We start from the raw sequence: 23,405 nt of genomic DNA, 5'->3' as shown, positions 1-23,405 counted from the left end.
GGCTCACTGCAGCCTCCGCCTCCCAGGTTCAAGTGATTTTCCTGCCTCAACCTCCTGAGTAGCTCTGATTACAAGCGCCCACCACCACACCTGGCTAATTTTTTTTGTATTTTTTTAGAAGAGATGGGGTTTCTCCATGTTGGTCAGGCTGGTCTTGAACTCCCAACCTCAGGTGATCCACCCACCTTGGCCTCTCAAAGTCTGGGATTATAGGCATGAGCCACTGCACCCGACCATTATGAGATTATTTATTTATTTATTTATTTATTTAGAGACTGGGTCTTGCTATGTTGCCCAGGCTGGAGTGCAGGCACGATCCCACTACTGATCAGCACGGGAGTTTTGACCTGCTCCGTGTCCAACCAGGGCCAGTTCACCCCTCCTTAGGCAACCTGGTGGTCCCCTGCTCCCGAGAGGTCACCATATTGATGCCAAACTTAGTGCGGACACCCGATCGGCATAGCCCACTACAGCCCAGAACTCCTGGGCTCAAGTGATCCTCCCACGTCATCCTCCTGAGTAGCTGGGACTACAGTCATGTGCCACCGTGCCTGGCCATTATGAGATTCTTTTGCGATTTTTTAAAAGCTGATCAGGTATCGTTAATGTTAGTGAATTTTATGTGTTTCCCAAGACAGTTCTTCCAGTGTGGCCCAGGGAAGCCAAAAGGTGGACATGCCTGGATTAGAGGGCCCTGGTGTGGGTGGCCCTGGGTGCTGTGACTCATGTGAACTTTCTCTTTTTTTTCTTTTTTGAGACGGAGTCTTGCTCTGTTGCCTAGGCTGGAGTGCAATGGCTAGGTCTCAGCTCACTGAAACCTCTGCCTCCCGGGTTCAAGAGATTCTCCTGCCTCAGCTTCCCGAGTAGCTGGGATTACAGGCATGTGCCACCACGCCTGGCTGATTTTGTATTTTTAGTAGAGACAAGGTTTCTCTCCCGGCCTCGTGATCTGCCCACCTCAGCCTCGCAAAGTGCAGGGATTACAGGGGTGAGCCCCCATGCCCAGCCTCATTGAACTTATACCCACACCTTTTCTAAATGGATTGCAAGCTGTAATCTCGTAAGCTCCTTTTGGTTGCTATATTAATGCCCAGAACCCTGTTAACCTCATAGCAAAGCAAGTGCTTTGTAAGTATCTGTTGAACAGATGGCTTCATTAAGATATTAGTGGGATCCAGCAATTAGGCACATTTATTTATTTATTTATTTATTTTTTTCTGAGATGGAGTCTCACTCTGTTGCCCAGGCTAGGGTGCAGTGGCGCCATCTCAGCTCACTGCAGCCTCCACCTCCCAGGTTCAAGGGATTCTCCTGCCTCAGCCTTCTGAGTATCTGGGATTACAGGTGCACACTACCATGCCTGGCTAATTTTTGTAGAGACGGGATTTCACTACGTTGACCAGGCTGGTTACGAACTTTCGACCTCAGATGATTCATCTACCTCAGCTTCCCAAAGTGCTGGGATTACAGGTGAGAGCCACCGTACCTGGCCGGTCACTGTCTTAGGCCTTCATTTTTGGGCACTTTCCTGGGGACTGGCTCAAGTATTCCCGGTGTTTTTTTGAGGAACTGCTTTCCGTTTCTCTGAAGATTTGCAGCTGGGAACATGGTACTGGATTTGGTGTCAGCTTCATTTTGGAGGGGCGTATGTCAGGATTCAGAGGGAATCCAGGTGACGTGGTTTTTCATAATGGCTCGAAATTCTTTGTCCTCCCATTGAAAAGTGGCCGGGCATGGTGGCTCACACCTGTAATCCCAGCACTTTAGGAGGCCAAGGTGAGCAGATCACTTCAGGTCAGGAGTCCAAGACTGGCCTGGCCAACATGGTGAAAACCCGTCTCTACTAAAAAAAACTAGCTGGGCATGGTGGCACGTGTGTGTAATCCCAGCTACTCTGGAGGCTGAGGCAGAATCACTTGAGCCTGGGAGGAGGAGGTTGCAGTAAGCCAAGATTGCGCCACTGCACTCCAGTCCTGGTGACAGAGTGATACCCTGGCTCAAAAAAGAAAAAGAAATTGCAAAAATATCTCATAATGTTTTAAGAGAGTTTATGAATTTGTATTGGGCCTCATACAAAGCCATCGTAGGGCGCATATGGGCTACAGGTGGGACAAGCTTGCTTTTATCCTCTCTGCCAACAAGTACACTCCAGTGAGAAAATAGAAAAGACTATTTCAGAGACCGGTGTGGTGGCTCACACCTGTAATCCCAGCACTTTGGGAGGCCGAGGTGGGTGGATCACCTGAGGTCAGGAGTGCGAGAACAGCCTGGCCAACTTGAAACCCCATCTATACTAAAAATATAAAATTTAGCCTGGCGTGGTGGCAGGCACCTGTAACCCCAGCTACTCAGGAGGCTGAAGCAGAAGAATCGCTTGAACCCAGAGGCGGAGGTTACAGTGAACCAAGATTGCGCCATTGCACTCCAGCCTGGGCAACAGATAGAGACTCCGTCTCCAAAAAAAAAAAAACTATTTTGGGGCTGAATGACACCATCTGTGCTTCTCCCTGATGTCCTAGGCTGGGATTCCCGTCAACTTGCACTGTCAGCACAATCTCTTTGGATTCTTTCCTAACTTAGCTGACTGTTTCATATTTTGTGGTTATAAAAAGAGGCACATTGGTTCTGCTCAGTGTAAGATTTCTCTCCCCAGTAATGCACTCTGCCTTCCAAAACGACCTTGAGAGGACAGAGCTGGACCCCAAGGGCCTCTGGTTGCTCTCTGATTCCATCCATTTACATCCTCTATTAAGCTGAGTCCAGGGTCTCTAGACCCCCATTGAAAACCATAATTTGGTGGCACTGTGGCTCACGCCTGTAATCTTGGCACTTTGGAGGCTGAGGTGGGTGGATCACTTGAGGCCAGGAGTTTGAGACCAGCCTGGCCAACATGGTGAAACCCAGTCTCTACTAAAACTACAAAAATTAGCCGGGTATGGTGGTGCACACCTGTAATCCTAGTTATTCGGGAGGGTGAGGCAGGAGAATCACTGGAACCCAAGAGGCAGAGGTTGCAGTAAGCCAAGATCACTCCGCTACACACCAGCCACCTGGGAGACAGAGTGAGACTTCCTATATAAAAAAACAAAAAGGCACCAGTGTTTCTAGCTGGAGCCCAGTCCAGGGCCTAGGAAGCAGCCCAGTGTAATGGTGGAGCACAAGTTATCTAGAGGAACGGGAGCAATGGAGATGGAAAGGTGGGCTAGGGCCAGGCGGCGTGTCAAGTTCATAACTGTCTGGGGCTTTCTTCTGACAATGCCAGGAGCTGCCAAGGAAGGGTGGTCAGAGGTCCTCCAGGAGTGCATTGGGAAGGCCACGCTTCCCAGTGGGAGGGCAGGAGAGGATGAGGGCCTGCCCCAGAACCAGGCAGTGGAGAAGGGAGAGAAGTGGTTGGGTGTGAAAAACACCGTAGAGGGAGAATTGGAAGGATTTGGCAATGAACAGAAGAGAGGAAGTGGCGGAGTAGAGAGGAGGGGAAGGTTGTCCATCTACAGACAGAGAGGTCGGCCATGCTGATGACAGGGATGATGGGAACTGGAGCTCTGGGGGAAGTGATGAATTCGATGTGTCTGAAGCCCACCTGGTGGGAGCATACATGTACTTCCGAGGTGCGGAAGAGGCACAGATAGAATGCGGATGCAGTTCTCTTCATCCCAGGAGAGGGTTGGTGAGGGTGAAAGAATGAGATGAAGGAGAAAGGGAGGGGCTGCACTCAGAATCCAGGGCTCCCCGAGGGACTGGCCACTTGTCAGTGCTGCAGAGGATAGTGCTGGGATAGGGCTCCATTCCCTTCTTCACGGGACACCGCTTCTTCCTAGTGGCCTCATTATCTTTTTTTTTTTTTTTTTTTTTGAGTCGGGATCACTCTGTCACCCAGGCTGGAGTGTAGTGGTTCAATCACAGCTCACTGCAGCCTCCAACTTCTGGGTTCAAGTGACCATCCCACCTCAGCCTCCTGAGTAGCTGGGACTACAGGTGCACACCACCATGGTCAGCTAATTTTTGTATTTTCTTAGTAGGGAAGGGGTTTCACCATATTGGCCAGGCTGGTCTCGAACTCCCCCCAGCCCTCAGCCTTCCAGAGTGCTGGGATTAGCGGGGTGAGGTACTGAGCCCGGCCTGTGTCATCTTAAGTGGGTGCAGCTCTGAGCTCAGTACCCACTGGGCCTACACCAAACCCACCCACAACCCAGCACCGTATCTGAGCTGGACACCACCGAGGTGCACAGACCCCCCCCGCCCCCCGCCCCACGGACCTCCAGAGACTCTTCTGGAAAGTGCTACATCTTCCCCGGAGAAATGTCCCTGTGCCAGTCCCAGTTAATGTGGAACAGAATTTCAAAAGGCTTATAACTCATGGTATCCATCCACGCTCAGGCCCAGGGCGCGCAGCTCTGCTCTAGACTGGCCAAGGTGAGTGAAAGGAGCGGCTCGGGATCTCAGGCTGGCTAGGGGCCACCTCTGCCATTTCCAGTTTCCTGGAGCGGGGGCTTCCGAGGTCTGCTCCTTGGTGACTCTTATCAGCAATTATGTGCCACTCGCGAAATCATTTGCAACCCCTCTTCTATTTTGCTGTATGACACAGCCCCAAAGTGGTGGACAGGGTGACAGTCTGGGGCCGGCCGCTTCTGACACCCTCAAGCGTGAACAGTCACAATATACATTTATTAGTATTTATACAGAATACAAACGTGCGAGGACACCTCCGTCCCCTTCACAGCCCAGAGCCCAGGCTCAGAAGATGAGGGATCCAGCCTCAGGTGGGCATGCGACTTCCCAAGAGCGGTTCTTGGCCTGGCGGGGGCGTGGTCGGGGCGAGGCTCCGACCGGGGAGGCGTGGCCTGGCGGGGCGTGGCTCCGGGCGCGGGGCGTGGCCGGCCCCTGAAGTTGCTACAGGGGAATGGGCCCCGGCCAGGACCCCTCTCCGCGGGGCAGGGAGAAGCACACTGGGGCCCACGGGACAGAGCTGCTACACGTAGGCGTTTTTGCCGTATTTGTCAAAGCTGCTGTCGTCTTCTTGGTCCGAGGTGGCGACAGGCTTCACGGACACTGGAGCCCCGTAAGGCAGCCGGGCGCTGCGGGGCGGGGCCCCGGTCAGAGCTGGGGTGCCGCCCTCTCCCCAACCCCGCTCGGCGTCCTCATCAGAGCCGCAGCAGCAGGTGGAGCAGAGGCAGAGGCCGCCCAGCATGGAGATCAGGGAGGCGCTCCAGCCCAGGTAGAGGGCGGGGCCCAGCTCGTACCTGCGCACAAGGGCAGCGCGGGGGTGGGGGGCACCGTGAGGCGCCAGCGCGGTGGGCAGGGCTGAGTCCCACCCACTGCCCCGAGGGTGGGTTCCCTCACTCACTTGGTTCCGGGGTACAGGGGATCGAAGAAGTCCCGGGTGATGTTGAAGGCGTACCAGGAGATGGCCACCATCCCGCAGATACCTGGGGGCAGGAGGACGACCCCAGTCCAGGGGGAGGGATAGTGGGCGAGAAGGCTTTGCGGGAGAGGCAGGCAGGGGCTGTCTGGAGTAGGTTGGGGCACCAAGTCCAAGAGCAGCAATTTAACTCAGTCATTTCTCCCCGCCCAGCTTATAAGCCTTCCTCCTTTCTGCGGTCAAATTCTGAGGGTAGCCTTCAGGCTCCAGCCCACCCTGCTCATCTCCACTACCTCGACCTCTTCCTGCCTGTCCTCGGTCCCAGACCTGCCTAGTTCATGCCCATCTCTAGGGCCTTCATTCCATCATCTCCTCACCCAGAGCCCCATCCAAATCCCGACCACCCTTGAAAGCCCAGCTGGTGCCCTGGGAGCCCAGGGTTGTCCTTTCCTGAAGCCAGGCAGACCCCCAGGCTAGCACCACCCCACTCACTGGGTGCTTGTCCTCTTGCAAGCCACCTGACTTTTCTGGGCCTGTTTCATCTCTGGAAAACAGGGCAATACCCACCCTACCTCAAAGGCTTATTGTGAGGTGATGGTGCAGGAATGTTCTACAAACTGAAAAGCCACGGCCAGATGGCACTATTTTTTTTGTTGAGACAGGGTCTCACTATGCTGCCCAGACTGGTCTGGAACTCCTGGGCTCAAGCCAGTTCTCCCGCCTTGGCTTTTTTTGTTTGTGTGTGTGTGTGTTTGTGGGTTTTTATTTTTTGACAGTCTTGCTCTGTTGCCCAGGCTAGAGTGCAGTGGCATGATCTCCGCTCACTGCAACCTCTGTCTCCCAGGTTCAAGTTACTCTCCTGCCTCTGAGTTGGTGGGACTATAGGTGCCCACCACCACGCCTGGCTAACTTTTTTTTTGAAACAGAGTCTCGCTTTGTCACCAGGCTGGAGTGCAGTGGTGCGATCTCAGCTCACTGCAACCTCCACCTCCCAGGTTCAAGCGATTCTCCTGCCTTAGCCTCCCAAGTAGCTAAGACTACAGGTGCCCGCCACCACACCTGGCTAATTGTTTTTTTTTTTTTTTTGTATTGTAGTAGAGATGGGGTTTCACCATGTTGGCCAGGATGGTCTTGATCTCCTGACCTTGTGATCTGCCTGCCTTGGTCTCCCAAAATGCTGGGATTACAGGCACAAGCCACACGCCCAGTGGTATGGCACTGTGGTTGTGCACTGTGTGTGTGTGCAGTAGTGTGCGCCCTAACTCTGCTCCTCAGCCAGAATGCAAGCTCCCAGAGGCAGCCACTCACTCTCATCTTTGAAGTCCCTCCCACACCTGGCAGAGGCTGGCCCCTACTGGGAGCTCAAGAAACACTGAGGTTGGGCTGATTTGCAGCCAAGGGATTTGGGGAGTATGGATGAGGGAGAGCTGAGCAGGTGTCCGCACACCAGGCTAGGGGAGGCGAGCGTGAGGAGTGGGAATTGGAGATGAGATGAGGACAAGCAGCCTGGAGTCTGTGGCCCAGGGGGACCCCCGCCCCTTCATCTTTCCCCAGTTACCAGCCAGGATGTGGAGGGCCCCTGCGGTGGCCGCCAGCTTGGCTTTCCTGGAGAGCTCCAGGCTTCCAATGTTGGTGCAGCGCAGGCCCACTATGCCCAGCAAGAGGCCGAGGAAGCCCAGGAAGATGGCGGTGATCATGAGCGCCCGGCAGGCCTGAATATACCCTGGGGGTGGGGGCACAGTCATCAGCCTTTCCCATCTTTTCACCCCTCTGTGATGGAGCCAGCCCAACAGCCCCTCGACATCTTTTTTTCTTTTTGAGGTGGAGTCTCAGTCTGTCACTCATGACGGAGTGCAGTGACACATTCTGACCTCACCGAAACCTCCACCTTCTGGGTTCAAGTGATTCTCCTGCCTCAGCCTCCCCAGTAGCTGGGAATACAGACATGCACCACTATGCCTGGCTAATTTTTGTATTTTTAGTAGAGACAGGGTTTCACCATGTTATCCAGACTGGTCTCAAACTCCTGACCTCAAGTGATCTGCACATCTTGGCCTCCCAAAGTTACAGGCATGAGCCACTGCGCTCGGCCCCCCTCACCTGCTTGCTCTTGTACCTAACAGTCCTCAAGTCCTCTCATTCCCCTGGGCTCCTGCATCCTACCCAGCTGCAGTCACCCCTCCCTCCTTAGGCATCTGGGCCCCTCCTGCCCTGCTCTCTACTCCTCCCATGCACCTGGCGCACTTTGCTTGTGCCTGGGTTGCAGGCTTTCTCCTGGGCACTCCCAACACCTAGGCTGGGTAACTCTGTTCTGGGGGCCGTCCTGGGCGCTGTGGGATGTTCAGAAGCCTCCCTGGCCTCTATCCACCGGGTGCCAGTAGCAATCCCCTCCCCACAAGCTGTGACAATCACTGTGCAGTCACCCCACTGAGAACCACGGCTCTATCGAGTTGCTCTCGTGTTGCTGGGTATTACAGAACCCACAGCTAAGCACCGCTGCTGCCTTCCGCATGATTCCACTCCAAGTATTCTCAAGTGCCTAGCACAGCGCTGGATATTTTGACACTGGTTTCTTCCTGGAATAACAGGTAGGGGGCAGCAGTGCTGTACAGCAGAGGGTCTAGGGCAGTTTTTTTGTTTGTTTTGTTTAAACAGAGTCTCTGTCGCCCAGGCTGGAGTGCAATGGCGCGATCTCGGTTCACTGCAACCTCTGCCTCCCGGGTTCCAGTGATACTCCTACTTCAGCCTCCCAAGTAGCTGGGATTATGGGCACATGCCACCACACCCAGCTAATTTTTTGTATCTTTAGTAGAGATGGGGTTTTAACATGTTGGCCAGGCTGGTCTCAAACTCCTGACCTTGTGATCCACCCGCCTTGGCCTCCCAAAGTGTTGGGATTACAGGCGTGAGCCACCACACCCAGCCTAGGGCAGTTTTAGAGACAGGGTCTTGCTTTGTCGCCCAGGCTGGAGTGTAGTGGCGCCACCACAGCTCATCCCTGCAGCCTTGATTGAACTCCTGGGTGCAGGTGATCCTCCTGCCTCAGCCTCCAGAGGAGCTCAGGTTACAGGCGTGGACCACCACACCCGGCTGAGTTTCTGACCTGGAAGGTGGGATACCTGGGCCCAGGACTGATCCTGGCAGTCTAGCTCAGTCTTTCAGTGCCTCAGTTTCCCTTTTCTCAGAGCCAGAGGCTGCTGGCTCCCTCTCTGGCTTCTCCCTTCTCCTCCCTTCTCTGTCTTTGATAGTTGCCAAGCACTGCCAAGGACCTTGCACCCCTTTTCCGGGTGGGGCATAACCGTTGGTGCTGAAGGGGAAAGGCTGGCCCCTGGCAGGAGATGAAGGGTGCAGAGTCGGGGGGTAGGCAGGAGGGGCAAAGTTCTCTGGGAGTACTTTCTTCCTCCAGCCACTCCCTCTGGGGCTGACACCGGTTGTGAGTCCCCAGGTAGCTCTGGAGTCAAAGGAGAGACTCTGGAAGGGCCTGAGGGCACATGGATGGTGTGGCAGGGATTGGGGTGCACCTTTGGGAGATGCAGTCAGGTCCGTCTCCCAGGACCACACCCGCTGTGGAGTCTGAGTCCCGGCTCCCCTCTCCTGCCTGTGAGATTTGGGGTGGGGTGCTCCACCTTGCCAAGGCCTTTCAGCTTCTGTAACGGTTCCCCCCACCTCCCCATGGTGGAGATAACATAGAACCACCTACCCCAAGGCCTGGAACCCCACCACCCTCTGCCCCATGCCCTGGGGACTAAGGCACCGTCTTTCATGTGGTTCCCAAGGGGGACCCTCTTGGGTATGCAGGCTCACAGCAGAGCCCCTGCCCCATAGCATGGGGTATCTGAGGAGTGGATGTCGGGGCTACCTCCAATGTCCCTTCTGGCCACTCAGCACTCTGGGCTTCTGGCCCAGGTTTGTACTCCGCTTTTAGAGGGTTTTTCTTGGGCGGGGAGGGGGCTCCTGCCCTGCACAGTCAGTCCTGGAGAGGAGGAGGAAAACACAAAGCCTTTGCCGGTGCTTCCCAGGAGGGGCTGGGTGTAGTGGGGCACAGGAGACCCACTCAGACCCCCTGACTGCCAGAGCAGCTCCGACATCACTGGGGGCGGTTTCTCTAAGCCCCGCTTCATGTGCAGCGTTGCCCTCAGTGCCTTCCCTGCCACGCGGTGCCTGGAGAGCGGGCTGGCCCCGAAGGACCCAGGAGGGCGTGGAGCGGCACCTCGAGCAGTTCACAGACGCCAGGGCTGTTTCTGGCATAGAATCAGACTGAGGGGAGACTGCCCTGGGGAACAGTGGGGCGTCCTCATCCTAGGGGGTGAGCAGGGAGCAGGAGGTGCTGCAGCCACAGAAAGAACTGCCCTGGCCCCAAAGAGCTGTGGCTCCAGCCCTCTAAGACCCCAGAAAGACCCTGTCCTGGAAGCCCCACACACCTGCATGCACACCACCCCTCACAGCAGACGCCCAACCTGCAACTTGCAAGACGCCTCCCTTCACCAGGGCCCTTTAGATGTCAGCTGGACAAGGAGGCCAGTGTCCCCGACAGTGAGGCTGAGGAGGCTGTGGAGCCTGAAAGTTCATCAACCTCCCAGAGTCCAAAATGGGCCCCCCCATCCTGCCCACCCCAGCAATCCCACCCCCAAAACATGCTCGACTGTATGAGTGCCTATGTGTGTTAACCTCACGTTAACATTTGCACTTTCTTGGGCACCTGTGAACTGGGACTCTCACCCTAACCTCACAGGTGTGTGAGATGGAGCTCATTTCATCACTTGCCCACGGCATAGAGCTGGGAAAGCGGTCTGATTCTGGTGCCCGAACCTGTAACGGCTAAAAGCGCCACACTAGCATAGGGGGCCACGTGTGACAAGGTCTTCACTCCAGTTCCAGGCAGGGGCTGCCCCCAGCACTCCTGACTGCAGGAACCCAGACCCCCAGAGTTGAATCCAGGGCTCCTTGCATCCTCATGGCAGCACCCACCCTCCCCTGGGGTCTCTGCTGCTTCCCCACTGCCCTCTCTCCCCGGAGCGCTCCCCACCCCATACCAGAGAGGGCCAGCAAGGACGGGAACTCCCAGCAGTTGTAGACGCCCATGGAATCCGTGGCACAGCTAAACCAGAGGTTCTCGAAGATGGTGTTGGTGGTGATGACGCTCCCGTGCACGGTGGACACTCGCCAGTAGCTGTTTGGCAGAGTCACCCCCAGCATCAGCAGCCCCACAGCGGCCATGAAGAAGCCAAAGGTTTCCACAGCCATCGACATGGTGGGATGCAGGGCCCCGGGGGGCTGGTGCCCCAGAGAGGGGGAGGGGCGGAACCCCTAGGGAACTGGCAGGGGCTGCGGCTAAGAAGAGGTGTCCGGGCAGGCTGGGGTGGAATTGGCCTCGGCCTCTGCCTCCCTCTTCCTCTGGCTCAAGTCCGTCTCCACTTTCTGCCTCCAGGTTTCTGCCTCCCTCCTGCTCTCTGGGTCTCTCCGCTTCCTGGCAGGTCAGAGGAATGAGCTAAGCCTGCGCGAGGCAGCTGTTGACTAGATAGAGGGAATAACCGAAACGGGCCAAAAGTCCACTCCCTCCCCCCAGCCTCTGGGCTGCCCCGTCTCCCCGCCCCATGAGGGTGGGGGGGCAGACTTACCCTGGAGCCACAGACAGACACGGCCAAGGAGGGGCCCCCCAAGGGAGGCGTTGGGAACTGAGGGGAAGTGTCTCTGACTCAGCTTTCATTGGGGGCCAGAGAACGGAGTAAGAGGGACAAGGAGTGAAAAGATGACAGAGACAGACGTGAGAGCAACAAGGGACAGAGACAGAATGAAGAGCAGCCTTCAGCGGAGAAGGATGGAGGGACCGTGAGAACAATCTGACACTCGCAGACCTAGGCGTTGGGGCATTCGAGTCTCTAAGGAAGACGAATGTGGATAAGGGGACAGGAGGCTGGGAGACACACAGCCCTGGGCTCCATCCAGCCTGGACTGGAACTTAGCCCCCAATTCATTCACCAAGGCTACTCAGCCAGGGGTCTCAGTCCCCTGAGCTTGCCTCTGCTCCGTCAGTGACAGGCCCAACTGCTCACTGCATGGGCAGTGGGGAGAAGTGGGGCAAAGTGGGTCCAGGGGCCGGGTGCAGTGGCTCTCGCCTGTAATCCCAGCACTTTGGGAGGCTGGGCTGAGAGGACTGCTTGAACTCAGGAGTTCAAGACCAGCCGAGGAAACACAAAGACCTCACTGGGACCAGGGATTCAAGCCCCCCCAACCCCCACCCCCCCGCCACAGTGCTGCCTGCTCGGCAGTGGGGACTGTCCTGGGTGTGAGCACTGTAGGCCTGAGTGAGGCCACCAGGGAGTTGCTCTCGCCCAAAACTCCAATTTCCTCCTAAGTTGATCTTTGACTCAGCATCGAGCCTGGTCCTGCTGCCAGTGGCCTGGAGCGTGACCCTGTGGCTGAGCTCTGCAACCTGTTCTCAGTTATCAGCAACTGTCACCGGCTCGATCCGCAAATGATGATGGATTAGCAGCCTCTGGGTCCCCATCTGGAGCCAGTGCAGAGCACCTACCTGGCCCCACTGGGCTCATCCAGCCTCTCCCAGCCTCCCTTAAGCTTGTCTCCTCCCTACCCCTGGCCAGGCTGGCCTGGCTTGTGGAACGAGAGGTATGCAGTGAAGCAAAACAGGCCCATGCGGAGCCTGGCACCAGGTGGGGAGGCTGGCCAGGTGGGGCTGGGTCCTGACCTTCCAGCCCACAGGCAAGAGCTGGAGTGCCCTGGGCTCTGACCTCTCCTGGGACCCATGCCTACTCTGTGCCAGAGGCAGGTTTCCTTCCCCCACAGGGCCCCCCTCCCTGGAGGAGGAGGTGGTAGGAGGAAGAGGAGGCCACAGGAAGACAAAGGAAGGGAAGGGCGGGGTAGAGGAGGATGCCAAGGGGGGCCTGCTGTGGAAAACCCCAGAGGGGCAGCTGAGTGGGTCAGAGGAGAAGGCCAGCTTGAAGCCCGGCCCGGCCCCACAGCTCTGCCCACTCCTGCTCAGGTCACTGCCTTCTCCCAGGACTCTGGGACCATGGAAAAGCCCTGTGTCTTCAAGCTGCCCGGCACTCTCAAGGACATGGCTTCAGGGAAGGGAGGAAGGGTGTGGGCTCTGGGCTGCTCAGTGGACAAAGCCCGTGCCAACCTGGAGGGCAGGGGCAGGAAAGGACCACGAGTGGCGCCTCTGTCCCCTGCGTCCAGCGTTCGGAACCCACCCCTTCTCTCAACACAGACACAGTTTCCCAAGCCACAGCCCCGTTTTATTTACACTCATCCCAAAGCGCATGATTTGGGGCTGAAAGACGAGGGGTCTCAGGGGAGCAGAAGTTAGCTGAAGGCCACAGAGGACAGACACAGGGGTGCAGGGGGAGAACAGGCAAGGGACAGCAAGGACAGACAGGCCCTCCTGGAGCGTTCTCCACGGGCTCCCACGCGTCCTTCAGGATTTGGACTTGGACACAGCTAGTCCGATGAGTCCAGCCAGGCCCGCCACGCCCAGGGCCATGCCACCCACGATGGCCATGCCCACCAGTCCATCTGGGGAAGGAAAGGGACACTGTCAGGAGCCCCGCCCGTGCAGGGACCCTGACTGTCCCCTTCCGCCAGCCCTGCTCCTCAACAGTTGTGCACCCCTACCTGGAGTCGCAGGGCAAGGGACTCTCAGAACGGAAAGGGGTGGGGCTGAGGAGGGGCTGCCTGGAGGGGTTCATTTACAGAGAAACCAAAGCGACCACACGTGGAGAGGAGAGGGCCGAATGAAGGAGCCGAGGCTGTCACCTTTCTTCATGGCCTTGTCAATGAGCCGCTCCAGTTCCTTGGCCTGGTTGTTCTCGGGCTCTGTCTGCAGCAGCCCTCGGACGTACTTTAAAGCCTTCTCATACTCCTATGCTCGGGGAAACGCACTCATTAGACACACCCCCAAGTTTTTTTTTTTTTTTTAAATAAGAGATGAGGTCTCACTCTGTTGGCCAAGCTGGAGTGCAGCATCGCAATCACAGCTCACTGCAGCCTCAAACTCCCAGGCTCAGGCAATCCTCCTGCCTCAGCCTCCCAAGTAGCCGGGATTACAGGTGTGAGCCACTGGGCCAGCTACAGCTCAGTATCCCACAACTCCTGCCCACCTGAAGGACCTTCCCTTCTTCAGCCCTGGGGGCTCCTCCCTCAACCTCCACCCCTCCCCTCCCTCCAGCCTCACCCCACGGAGTAGAGTCCACAAACTAAACCACCCCAACTCTGAGGGAGATAACACTGCAAGGCTTGGGCCTGCACCCAACCTCTTGACGTCACCTTTCTCCCACACCCTCAGCACTCTGATCTTCCCTCGGAGTCCTGATCTGACACCGCTCCACACCTCTGCATCCCTTCAGCCTCCCTGGCCCTGGAGGATAGCAGTAAGGAGGTACTGCAGCCCCCAGAGGAGGGTGAAGGGAAGGAGGGCCCCGCCTCACCTTGAGCCGGTAGTTTCCCACCGCCAGGTAGAAGACGTAATCCCGCTGTTCTTCTTTGCTTCCTTTGGGCAGCAGCTCTGGGAAAGGGGCAGGGAAGACGGTGAGAACCGCTTCTCCCATTTCCTAATGCTGCGTCCCACAGGCCCCTTCCACTCTCTGAATGCCTCTGCGGTCTTGGGAGGGTCACTGTCCTGAGCCTCCCTTTCAGCTCCAGTCACTCCCGGCACCTCTAGCCGGAGCTCTGGGGCAGGGTGAACCCCTGCTGCCCCAACACCATCCCTTTATCAGTATTACAGCTGACCGGTCCATCCAACTGAACTGAGGAAGTCGGGGCCTTGGAGAAGCCAAAGGCAGCACAACTCAAGTTTTGGCATCTGCAGTGCCTTTTTTTTTGTTTTTTGTTTTTTTGAGAAGGAGTTTCGCTCTTGTTGCCCAGGCTGGAGTGCAGTGGTGTGATCTCGGCTCACTGCAACCTCTGCCTCCCGGATTCAAGCAATTTTCCTGCCTGAGCCTCCCGAGTAGCTGGAATTACAGGCACCTACCACCACACTCAGCTAATTTCTGTATTTTCAATAGAGATGGGGTTTCACCATCTTGGCCAGGCTGGTCTCAATCTCCTGACCTCAGGTGATCTGCCTGCCTCGCCTTCCTAAAGTGCTGCTACTGTGGTTTTAACTATAATGCCTGCTGTCCAATTATTGTTTTAAAAAATGTTAGGACCCCCCCCTTAAAAAAATCAGCTCAAAACTCACCTTCAATTAGCCTTCCCTGAAGACCCCACCTGACTTTTCCTTCCTTCCTTCCTTCCTTTCCTCTCTTCCTCTCTTTCCTTCTTCTTTCTTTCCTTCCCCTCTTTCGAGATAGGGTCTCGCCCTGTCACTCAGGCTGGAGCACAGTAGCACATCCATGCCTCACTGCAGCCTCAACTCCTGGGCTCAGTGGTCCTCTTGCCTCTGCCTCCTGAGTAGCTGGGACTATAAGCGCACACCACCACACCTGGCTAATTAAAAACTTTTTGTTATAGAGACAGGCCAGTTGTGGTGGCTCACGCCTGTAATCCCAGTACTTTGGGAGCCCAAGGCAGGTGGATCACTTGAGCTCAGGAGTTTGAGACCAGGCTGGGTAACATAGTGAGGCCTTGTCTTTATTTGTAGCAAAAAAATTTTTAATGAAATGAAAAATAATCAGACATTAACTGGACATGGTGGCAGGCACCTGTAGTCCCAGTTACTTGGGAGGCTGAGACAGGAGAATCGCTTGAACCAGGAGGCGGATGTTGCACTGAGCCAAGATTGCGCCACTGCACTCCAGCCTGGCTACAGAGCAAGACTCCATCTCAAAAAAAAAAAAAAAAAAATCAGACAAGATTTCCCTGTGTTGCCCAGGCTGGTCTCTAATTCCTGGCCTCAAGCCATCCTCTGGTCTTGGCCTCCCAAAGTGCTAAGATTACAGGCATGAGCCACAGAGCCTGGCCCCACTTGACTTTCTTTTTTTCTTTTTCCTTTTTTTTTTTAGACGGAGTCTTGCTCTGTTGCCCAGAGCAGAGTGCAGTGGCATGATCTCTGCTTACTGCAACCTCCCCCTCCTGGGTTCAAGCGATTCTCCTGCCTCAGCCTCCTGAGTAGCTGGGATTACAGGCGCAAGCCACCACACCCAGTTAATTTTTGTATTTTTAATAGAGACAGGGTTTCACCATGTTGGCCAGACTGGTCTCAAACCCCTGACCTCATGATCCGCCACCTTGGCCTCCCAAACTGCTGGGATTACAGGCTTGAGCCACCTGGCCCCACCTGACCTTCTTAATTCAGAGACTTCCCAGAGGATAACTGTACTCTATGCACTAGAATTTGTTGCCAAATAGTTTTGCAGGCGTTTATAAATCTTCCTAAGTGTCTGTATTGTCTCCTCAACTAGAGTGGCAACACTTGGAGGGGCCGTTTCTTCTACAGCTACACCCTGCTGCAGAATAAACCTGAAAATCTGAATTGTGAAAGTAGACAAACACACAGTGAAATTATTTGTATCTTTTAAGAAATAGTCTTATCTTCATAGATTTTCAATAGGCATCCTTTGCTAGCACATCAGCATTCTGTATTCATGGATTCAACGAACCATGGATCAAAAATACTCAGAAAAAAAAGATAGTTGCATCTGTACTGAACATGAACAGACCTTTTTTCTTGCCATTATTCCCTAAACAATACAGTATACTATTTACACAGCATTTACATTGTATTTGGTATTATAAGTAATCTACAGATAATTTAAAGTATATGGGAGAAGATGTATAAGTTACATGTAACACCACAAACTTGGGTGGCTATTGGTATCTGTGGGAGTGGAGTTCCTAGAACCAATCCCCCATGGATACAGAGGGATGGTTGTATACTGTGTGCTTATAAATTGTTACTTGAACAAAAGAAAGGGGTTACAGAGAAATTAAGTGGTTAAGTATTGTGGCCTCTGACAAATGGTGACCCACCCAAAACCAATGGGAAATAGGGTTCCAATCCAAAAAGCACAATCTGGCCGCATGCAGTGGCTCAGGCCGTGATCCCAGCACTTTGGGAGACTGGGGTGGGCGGATCACCTGAGGTCAGGAGTCTGAGACCAGCCTGGCCAACATGGTGAAACTCTTGTCTACTAAAAATACAAAAATTAGCCGGGTGTGGTGGCGGGCCTGCTTGAACCGGGAGGCGGAGGTTGCAATGAGCTGGGATGGCACCACTGCACTCCAGCCTGGGAGACAAAGCAAGACTCTGTCTGAAACAAAAACAAAAGACAAAAAACACTGTCTGCTCAAAAATTTGTAGGACAGTCCTCTGTACCTCTTCCATGCTACAAAAGATTCTCATAGCTGCTAACTAAGCAACAAGGTGGTGGTGTTGGGGGGACGGGCGGCATAGGCTTGGGTGTCTCAAAACTGGAGCTTCTAGTCCCAATTCAGCCATTAATTGATTAGCTGCATGACCTCAAGGCACTTTCCCAGATCAACATAGTCTTAGGGGAACTAGCAGGCTATGACTGTCTGGCAAAACAATGGTGGGTGGTAAGTAGCCAAAAGTTTAGTGGGAGAAGTCAGGCTAAGTATAGCCCTTGCTGCAGTAAATCTACCGGAGACAACTGCGAGGTTCCTGGACTAGAGGGGCCCACGTCGTACAGCAGCCCCGAAGGCAGCGGGAAGGGGAGTTAGGTCGCCCAGTGCCTCACCCTCGAGCAGCGCGATGCCTTTAAGAATGTCATCATTGTACTTGCTCCGCACCAGGCACCAGGCGTACTCAAACTGCGTGCTCTTGGACACCGAGCCTGCTGCCTTCTCAGACTGAAATTTCCTTTCAAACTTCTGCCAGAGGAGGAAAGGAATCATTTAGAAACGAAGGGCGTCAACCATTCTCTATCTGGACATGGTGTCGGTCACACCCCATCTCCCTGGCCCTGCCCCCTTTCCCTCGCCGGTCTCGGTATCTGGCACCCCAGCTTCTGCTATCTCCGGGCCCTGGACCCAGGCTTTCGGCTCCTCCAGGCCTGCGGGCCAGCTCTTGGGACACAGGCCCCCTGGTCTCCCCTCCCCCGCGGCGGTACCGAGCGGAGATGCCACCTGGTGGCAGCTCCAGGCACCGCTCCCGGAGCAGCTGACTCGACGGTCGAACAGTAAACACCCTGTCAGAACTGCTCAACAACAGCCCACGCGGTCCTCTTCTGAGGCTGCTGGCCCCATCTTGCCCCACTCTGCCGGGCCTGGACCTTTTAATGTCCAGGAATAGAAGTGGTGCCTACCTCCTAGAGCTACAAAGAAAGACTGAGATCTGGAATGCGATGCCTTAGCACCGTGCGGGACGCAATAATACGTGACACCTTATGATGGTCACTGTATTCTACCACCGCTGGAGGAGCGCCCTGACTTCACAGCAGGATCCCACAGCCCGGCAGTCTAACCACTTGGAGCTCCAGGCCCGCAGTCTGTGGTGTGGGAGCTCAGGACACTACAACCCCCAGGAGCCTCTGCAGCATAGCGGGCCCTTCGGGCAGGAGACAGGCGCTGCGGAGGCTGCCGGGAGTAGTAGTTCGGGTTCCCTCGGCCAAGCTGATGCCGGGAGGAGGGTTCGGCCAGCTACCTGACTCTCCTCAGGACCCGACCTCCGACCCTCCCTTTCCCTCTGTCCGGGCCAGGCCTCACCAGCAGGTCCTCCACAGACACCAGCTCGTTCAGTACGGCCTCCATGGCCACTGCCCCCTCGAGCCTCACACCACAATCTACTGTGCCAGAGTCTCCATGGTCCAGTGGCAGGGGCGGAGAGCCACTTCCGGCGTCCGGCGGATGCGGGCCCGACTTGGCGACGCCCCGCCCCTTCCTCCGGCTCAGCGGCGCGGGTGGGGCGCTAGTGCGCAGGCTCAGCCGGTATCTCCGGCCCGCAAAATGCGCTCAGGGAGACCTTTCCCAAGTGGGTGTTCCCCGGTACCCCAGCCGGTGCCTTCCCCAATGGAGGCTTCCCTTGGGAAGCTGGATGCTATGTCTTAGCGGTTAGCCCCCAGGGTGAAAACAGCAAACAGAGGAGGGTGGAAAGCTGGCCGGAGATCACATCACATTAGGTGCCAAGCTGACACCCAGCAGAAATATAGGACCTGGGAAGCCATGTGACTTTTTACTGCCTGCAACAAAATCTTAACTAGAACCTGGGGCCAGGCACGTGGCTCTCGCCTGTAACCTCAACACCTTGAGAGGCCGCGGAGGGAAGATCGCTAGAGGCCAGGAGTTCAAGACCAGCCTGGGAAACATAGAGAGACCCCATCTCTACAAATTTTTTTAAAAATTTAACCGGCGTGGTGGCCTGCACCTGTACTCCCAGCTACTGAGGCGGCGGAGGCAGGTGGATCGCTTGAGCCCAGGAGTTCAAGGCTGCAGTGAGTTATCACGTCACTGCACTCACTCCAGCTTGGGCGACAGAGACCTTGTCGGAGGAGAAAGGTTCGGACACCTCTGGCTTGTTTCTGTGCAGAGAGGGGACTGGGTCGGTAGAAACTTTCAAATCCTTTTTTTTTTTGAGATGTAGTCTCACTCTGCCACCCAGGCTGGAGTGCAGTGGCACGATCTTGGCTCATTGCAACCTCCACCTTCTGGGTTCAAGAAGTTCTTTTGCCTCAGGCTCCAGAGTAACTGGGATTACAGGCACCCGTCACCACACCTGGCTATTTTTTGTATTTTTAATAGAGATGGGGTTTCACCATGTCAGCTAGGCTGGTCTCAAACTTTACCTCAGATGATCCGCCTTCCTCGACCTCCCAAAGTGCTGGGATTACAGGCGTGAGTCACTGTGCCCGGCCAAGCCTCTAATATTTTTCTTCTCATGATAGTATCGTGAGTTAGAAAGGCAAAAGTTATTCTTCCCTATTTGGCCTGGATGGTTGCAATGACTGATACAGTGAGCTCTGTAAGCCTTGAGAGGATCCCCAGGTTGGGGAACTGGCTCCTTGATGCCCATTAGCATAAACCTGAAGGAGAAAACCTCACGTCCATTCAGAGATGTATAGAGCACCTAATTGTGGCTGGGCCTTGGGGTGGGCACAGAGGATAAAAAGATGGATACTAGGGCCGGGTGCGGTGGCTCACACCTGTAATCTCAGCACTTTGGGAGGCCGAGGCAGGTGGATCACCTGAGGTCAGGAGTTCGAGACTAGCCTGGCCAACATGATGAAACCCCATCTCTACTAAAAATACAAAAAATTAGCTGGGCATGGTGGCGGGTGCCTGTGATCCCAGCTACTCGGGAGGCTGAGGCAGAAGAATGGCTTGAACCTGGGAGGCGGAGGTTACAGTGAGCCAAGATCATGCCACTGCACTCCATCCCGGGTGACAAAGAGAAACTTCATCTCAAAAAAAAAAAAAAAGATGCAATTCTCAATTTACATTAAACCCTTTCATGCCTTCTTACTGCCCTGAGAGCAAATAAGCCTTCAAGGTCTGTTAGGGTCTAGTCATGGTTAATTCTCTTCCTCATCTTTCACTACCTCTCTGGGTATGTACACCAGTCCTACAGGCCTTCCGTCAGCTCTCAAACCTCCAGTGGCCACAGCTCTGCTGCACAGGCAGTCCTCTCTGTTTGGAACATCTGACCCTTCTGTCATTGCTTATCTGGCTCATTCATTTACTCATAATTTAATTCATTCGAGAAATACTAATTGAGCTCCTAGTATGTGCCAGGCTACTATTTGTAGGCAACTAACTTTAAGGTACCTACTATGGCCCAGCACATAGTAGGTACCCAATTAGTTGCCTACAAATAGTAGCCTGGCACAATGTAAGCTGTTATGGAGTTTACATTTTCATGCGGAAAATGGAAAAAACTAAACAAATAAAAGCACTGTGACATAATAAGAAATATATACTTGATCTCTGTCCTGATTCCCAATACAAAGGCCCTAAAATCCTTAATTTCCTGAGTGATGGGAGTAATAAGAGCATCTTTTTTTTCTTTTTTTTTTGAGACAGAGGCTCACTCTGACCCCAGGTTTGAGTGCAGTGGCATGATCTTGGCTCACTGCGCCTCGACCTCCCACTTTGGCCTCCAAAGTAGCTGGGACCACAGGCACGTACCACCACACCTGGCTGATTTTTTTTTTTTTTCCTGAGATGGAGTTTCGCTCTTGTTGCCCAGGCTGGAGTGCAATGGCGTGATCTCAGCTCACTGCAACCTCCGCTTCCTGAGTTCAATTGATTCTCTTGCCTTAGCCTCCCGAGTAGCTGGGATTACAGGCATGCACCACCATGCTGGAGTAATTTTGTATTTTTAGTAGACAGGGTTTCTCTATATTAGGTGGTCTGGAACTCCTGACCTCAGGTGATCCACGTGTCTCGGCCTCTCAAAGTGCTGTGACAGGCCTGAGCCACCGAGCGGGGCCAATTTTTGCATTTTTTTTTTGTAGAGACGGGGTTTTGCCATATTGCCCAGGCTGGTCTGGAACTCCTGAGCTCAAGTGATCTGCCTGCCTCGGCCTCCCAAAGTGCTGGGATTTCAGGCATGAGCCACTGCGTTCAGCCAATAAAAGCATCTTTCGCAAAAGTCCGAAATCCCTTGTAACTTCCTGAGTGACAGGAGCACCTTTTGTTCTAATGAGGTGACTCTCAGTGGACTCCTGGACAGCATCAGGATCAGGGCTGGTCACCAGAAAGACCAAGCCAGGATTTGAAGCTTAGACTCTAAGCTTGAACTTTTAGCCTGCTCCCTCATTCTTTGGGGAAGAGAGAGGAGCTGGAGATTAAATTAATAACTGATCATGTCTATGTGATCAAGCGTCCATAAAAATCCTTTAACTCAGTAGCTCACGCCTATAATCCCAGCACTTTGGGAGGCTGAAGTGGGTGGATCATATGAGGTCAGGAGTTCAAGACCAGCCTAGCCAACATGGTGAAACCCTGTCTCTACTAAAAATACAAAAATCAGCCAGGCGAGGTGGAACATGTCTGTAGTCCCAGCTACTCAGAAGGCTGAGGCAGGAGAATCACTTGAACCCGGGAGGCAGAGGCTGGAGTAAGCTGAGATCGCATCACTGCACACTCCAGCCTGGGTGACAGAGCTAAAAAAAAAAAAAAAAAAATTACTCCTCTAGGAAAATACTCAATGAAAGGGGAAAAAAATGAAAGAAAAGGAAGACATGAAGATATTCATTCATTCCTGCATTATCTGTGAAGGTAAACAAACAACAAAAATGCCACGGAATGGTTTTATTAAATGGTAATACATTAATATAATGAAATAATATACAGCCTTAAAGTTACAGTCATATGGATTCTTTCCCTGTGGATGGTAATATTCAAAGCAAAACAAAGAAGTATCTACTTCTCAAATTCAGACAGGTGGGTGGGCAGAAAGGAAGCGGACATTTTACGTTGGTGAGACTAAGACCTAGAACTGAAGTTTATGGAAAAGATTCTGGGCTCTAGACCCCTCCCCTGAGTACACCAGCAGCTGGGGCCTATTTTGGACTTCCCCTCTTCAGCCTTTTGCAGGAGAAGGGTTCAGCAAACACAACTGAACGGGATTCCGTATTTGCGTTCTTCCAATTTTCAGTAATGTCTCCTCTACTTCCCAGTTCCATCTGCTATCCAGTTAGAAAGTCCTATCAACTATCCATTCATTCACCCATCAAAACATTTATTAAGAACCTACTACATTTGGGAGGCAGAGGTGGGAGGATCGCTTGAGCCCGTAAGTGTGAGACCAGCCTAGGCAACATGGCGAGACCCCGACTCTAACTTAAAACATAAATACATAAAAATCTTATAAAAAGAAACCTACCATGGGCCAGGCCAGTCGCTTTTCTAGGTGCTGAGTAAGAGAAATGAGCTAAAGAGGTAGTCCTTGCTCTCATGAGAGTTACACGTCAATGGAAGACACAAAAGACTGCTCACCTAAAAACACGTCAGGCTATCCCCGCCTCGATTCTGTCACCATCGCCAAATGGGCTGCAGACTTCCTCCTCAACCCAACCTGGTTCCCTGGTGTATTTCGAAGGGTAAATCCAAGCTAATATGTCCAGATGAAAAAAACGCCTAGGCCGGGCGCGGTGGCTCACGCCTGTAATCCCAACACTTTGGGAAGCCGAGGCGGGAGGATCACTGGAGGTCAGGAGTTCAAGACTAGCCTAGCCAACATGGCGAAACCCCGTCTCAACCAAAAATACAAAAATTTGCCAGGCGTGGTGGCGAGCACCTATAATCCCACCTACTAAGAAGGCTGAGACAGGAGAATCGCTTGAACCCGGAAGGTGGAGGCTGCAGTGAGCCTAGATCGCGCCTCTGCACTCCAGCCTGGGAGACAGAGCTCCATCTTACAAAAAACAAAAACAAAAACAAAACCCCTAAAATGCCGCCTAAGCTACTCAGGATCCTGTTTAAATTTCTTATCACGCACACGAAGCCCTCCAGGCTCGCCCCTGCTCACCTTTCCAGCTTCATCTCCAGACACCCACGCACCCTGCACACGCAGATGTCTTCACGACAGCGACTTATCTCCTGCTCGGAGCGCTCCTTCTACCTGCCAGGCTCGGCCATCAGAAGATCCTCAACCACTAGACACTGGGTGTGTCTACTTTTAGCCTCGGCGAGGCCCGGGGACGGTTCCCCCTCTATGCGGCCTCCAGCCCCTGCGGCTCCTTGGAGGCACCGTATCCTGTACCTTGGAAAACAGTGCTTATCATCCGGTCCTACCGTCCTTTAGGTGGACACAAGCTGTCCCTCCTTCATCTCTCTGACAAAGGACAGGAACTGAGGAATCATTTCTTGGGTGAATGCAAGAGTAATGGTAGCAGCTCTGGACAGGTTGCTCAGAACCTCCGGGCGTCTGAACTTCCGGGTGGCAGTTTCGTCGGCTCCGGAGAGAGAGAGCGAGAGGGAAGGGGAAGCGCTTCTTCTGGGGCCGCTCTAGGAAGATGGCTCGGTGGGCAGGAGGACTCTGAGAAACGCGCGAAGCGTCTGCGCAGTAGCCGCCCTAGGCGGGGAGGCAGGGCCGAGCGAAGTCAGGGGCGGGGCGCGGGGACCCCACTGGCCAATAAATGACTCGGTTCCGCGGAAGGGGGCGTGGCGCGGCGCCGCGCCACCTGGAGGT

General features: G+C 54.2%; 2 protein-coding genes across 2 annotated transcripts; both read right to left on the bottom strand.

Annotated features, from left to right (window-relative positions):
- Positions 1-4,869: 4,869 nt before the first annotated feature.
- CLDN15 (claudin 15) lies at positions 4,870-12,502 on the bottom strand. Its single transcript, XM_012448996.2, has 4 exons — positions 10,393-12,502; positions 6,918-7,082; positions 5,345-5,426; positions 4,870-5,240 (listed from the first exon to the last, which is right to left on the bottom strand). The coding sequence occupies exons 1-4, from the start codon at positions 10,607-10,609 to the stop codon at positions 4,970-4,972; spliced, it is 735 nt and encodes a 244-aa protein (XP_012304419.1). The 5' UTR covers positions 10,610-12,502; the 3' UTR covers positions 4,870-4,969.
- Positions 12,503-12,593: 91 nt separating this feature from the next.
- Positions 12,594-18,115, bottom strand: FIS1 (fission, mitochondrial 1). The gene is made up of 5 exons (XM_012448998.3): positions 17,981-18,115; positions 17,014-17,146; positions 13,804-13,880; positions 13,133-13,238; positions 12,594-12,892 (listed from the first exon to the last, which is right to left on the bottom strand). The coding sequence occupies exons 1-5, from the start codon at positions 18,023-18,025 to the stop codon at positions 12,795-12,797; spliced, it is 459 nt and encodes a 152-aa protein (XP_012304421.1). The 5' UTR covers positions 18,026-18,115; the 3' UTR covers positions 12,594-12,794.
- Positions 18,116-23,405: the final 5,290 nt, after the last annotated feature.

Source organism: Aotus nancymaae, unplaced genomic scaffold, assembly GCF_030222135.1.
Source record: "Aotus nancymaae isolate 86718 unplaced genomic scaffold, 86718_ANA_hifiasm-v0.15.2.pri h1tg000012l, whole genome shotgun sequence".
Lineage (NCBI taxonomy): Eukaryota > Metazoa > Chordata > Mammalia > Primates > Aotidae > Aotus > Aotus nancymaae.
Note: the sequence above shows the minus strand (reverse complement) of the source record. Positions and strands in the feature narration are given on the sequence as shown.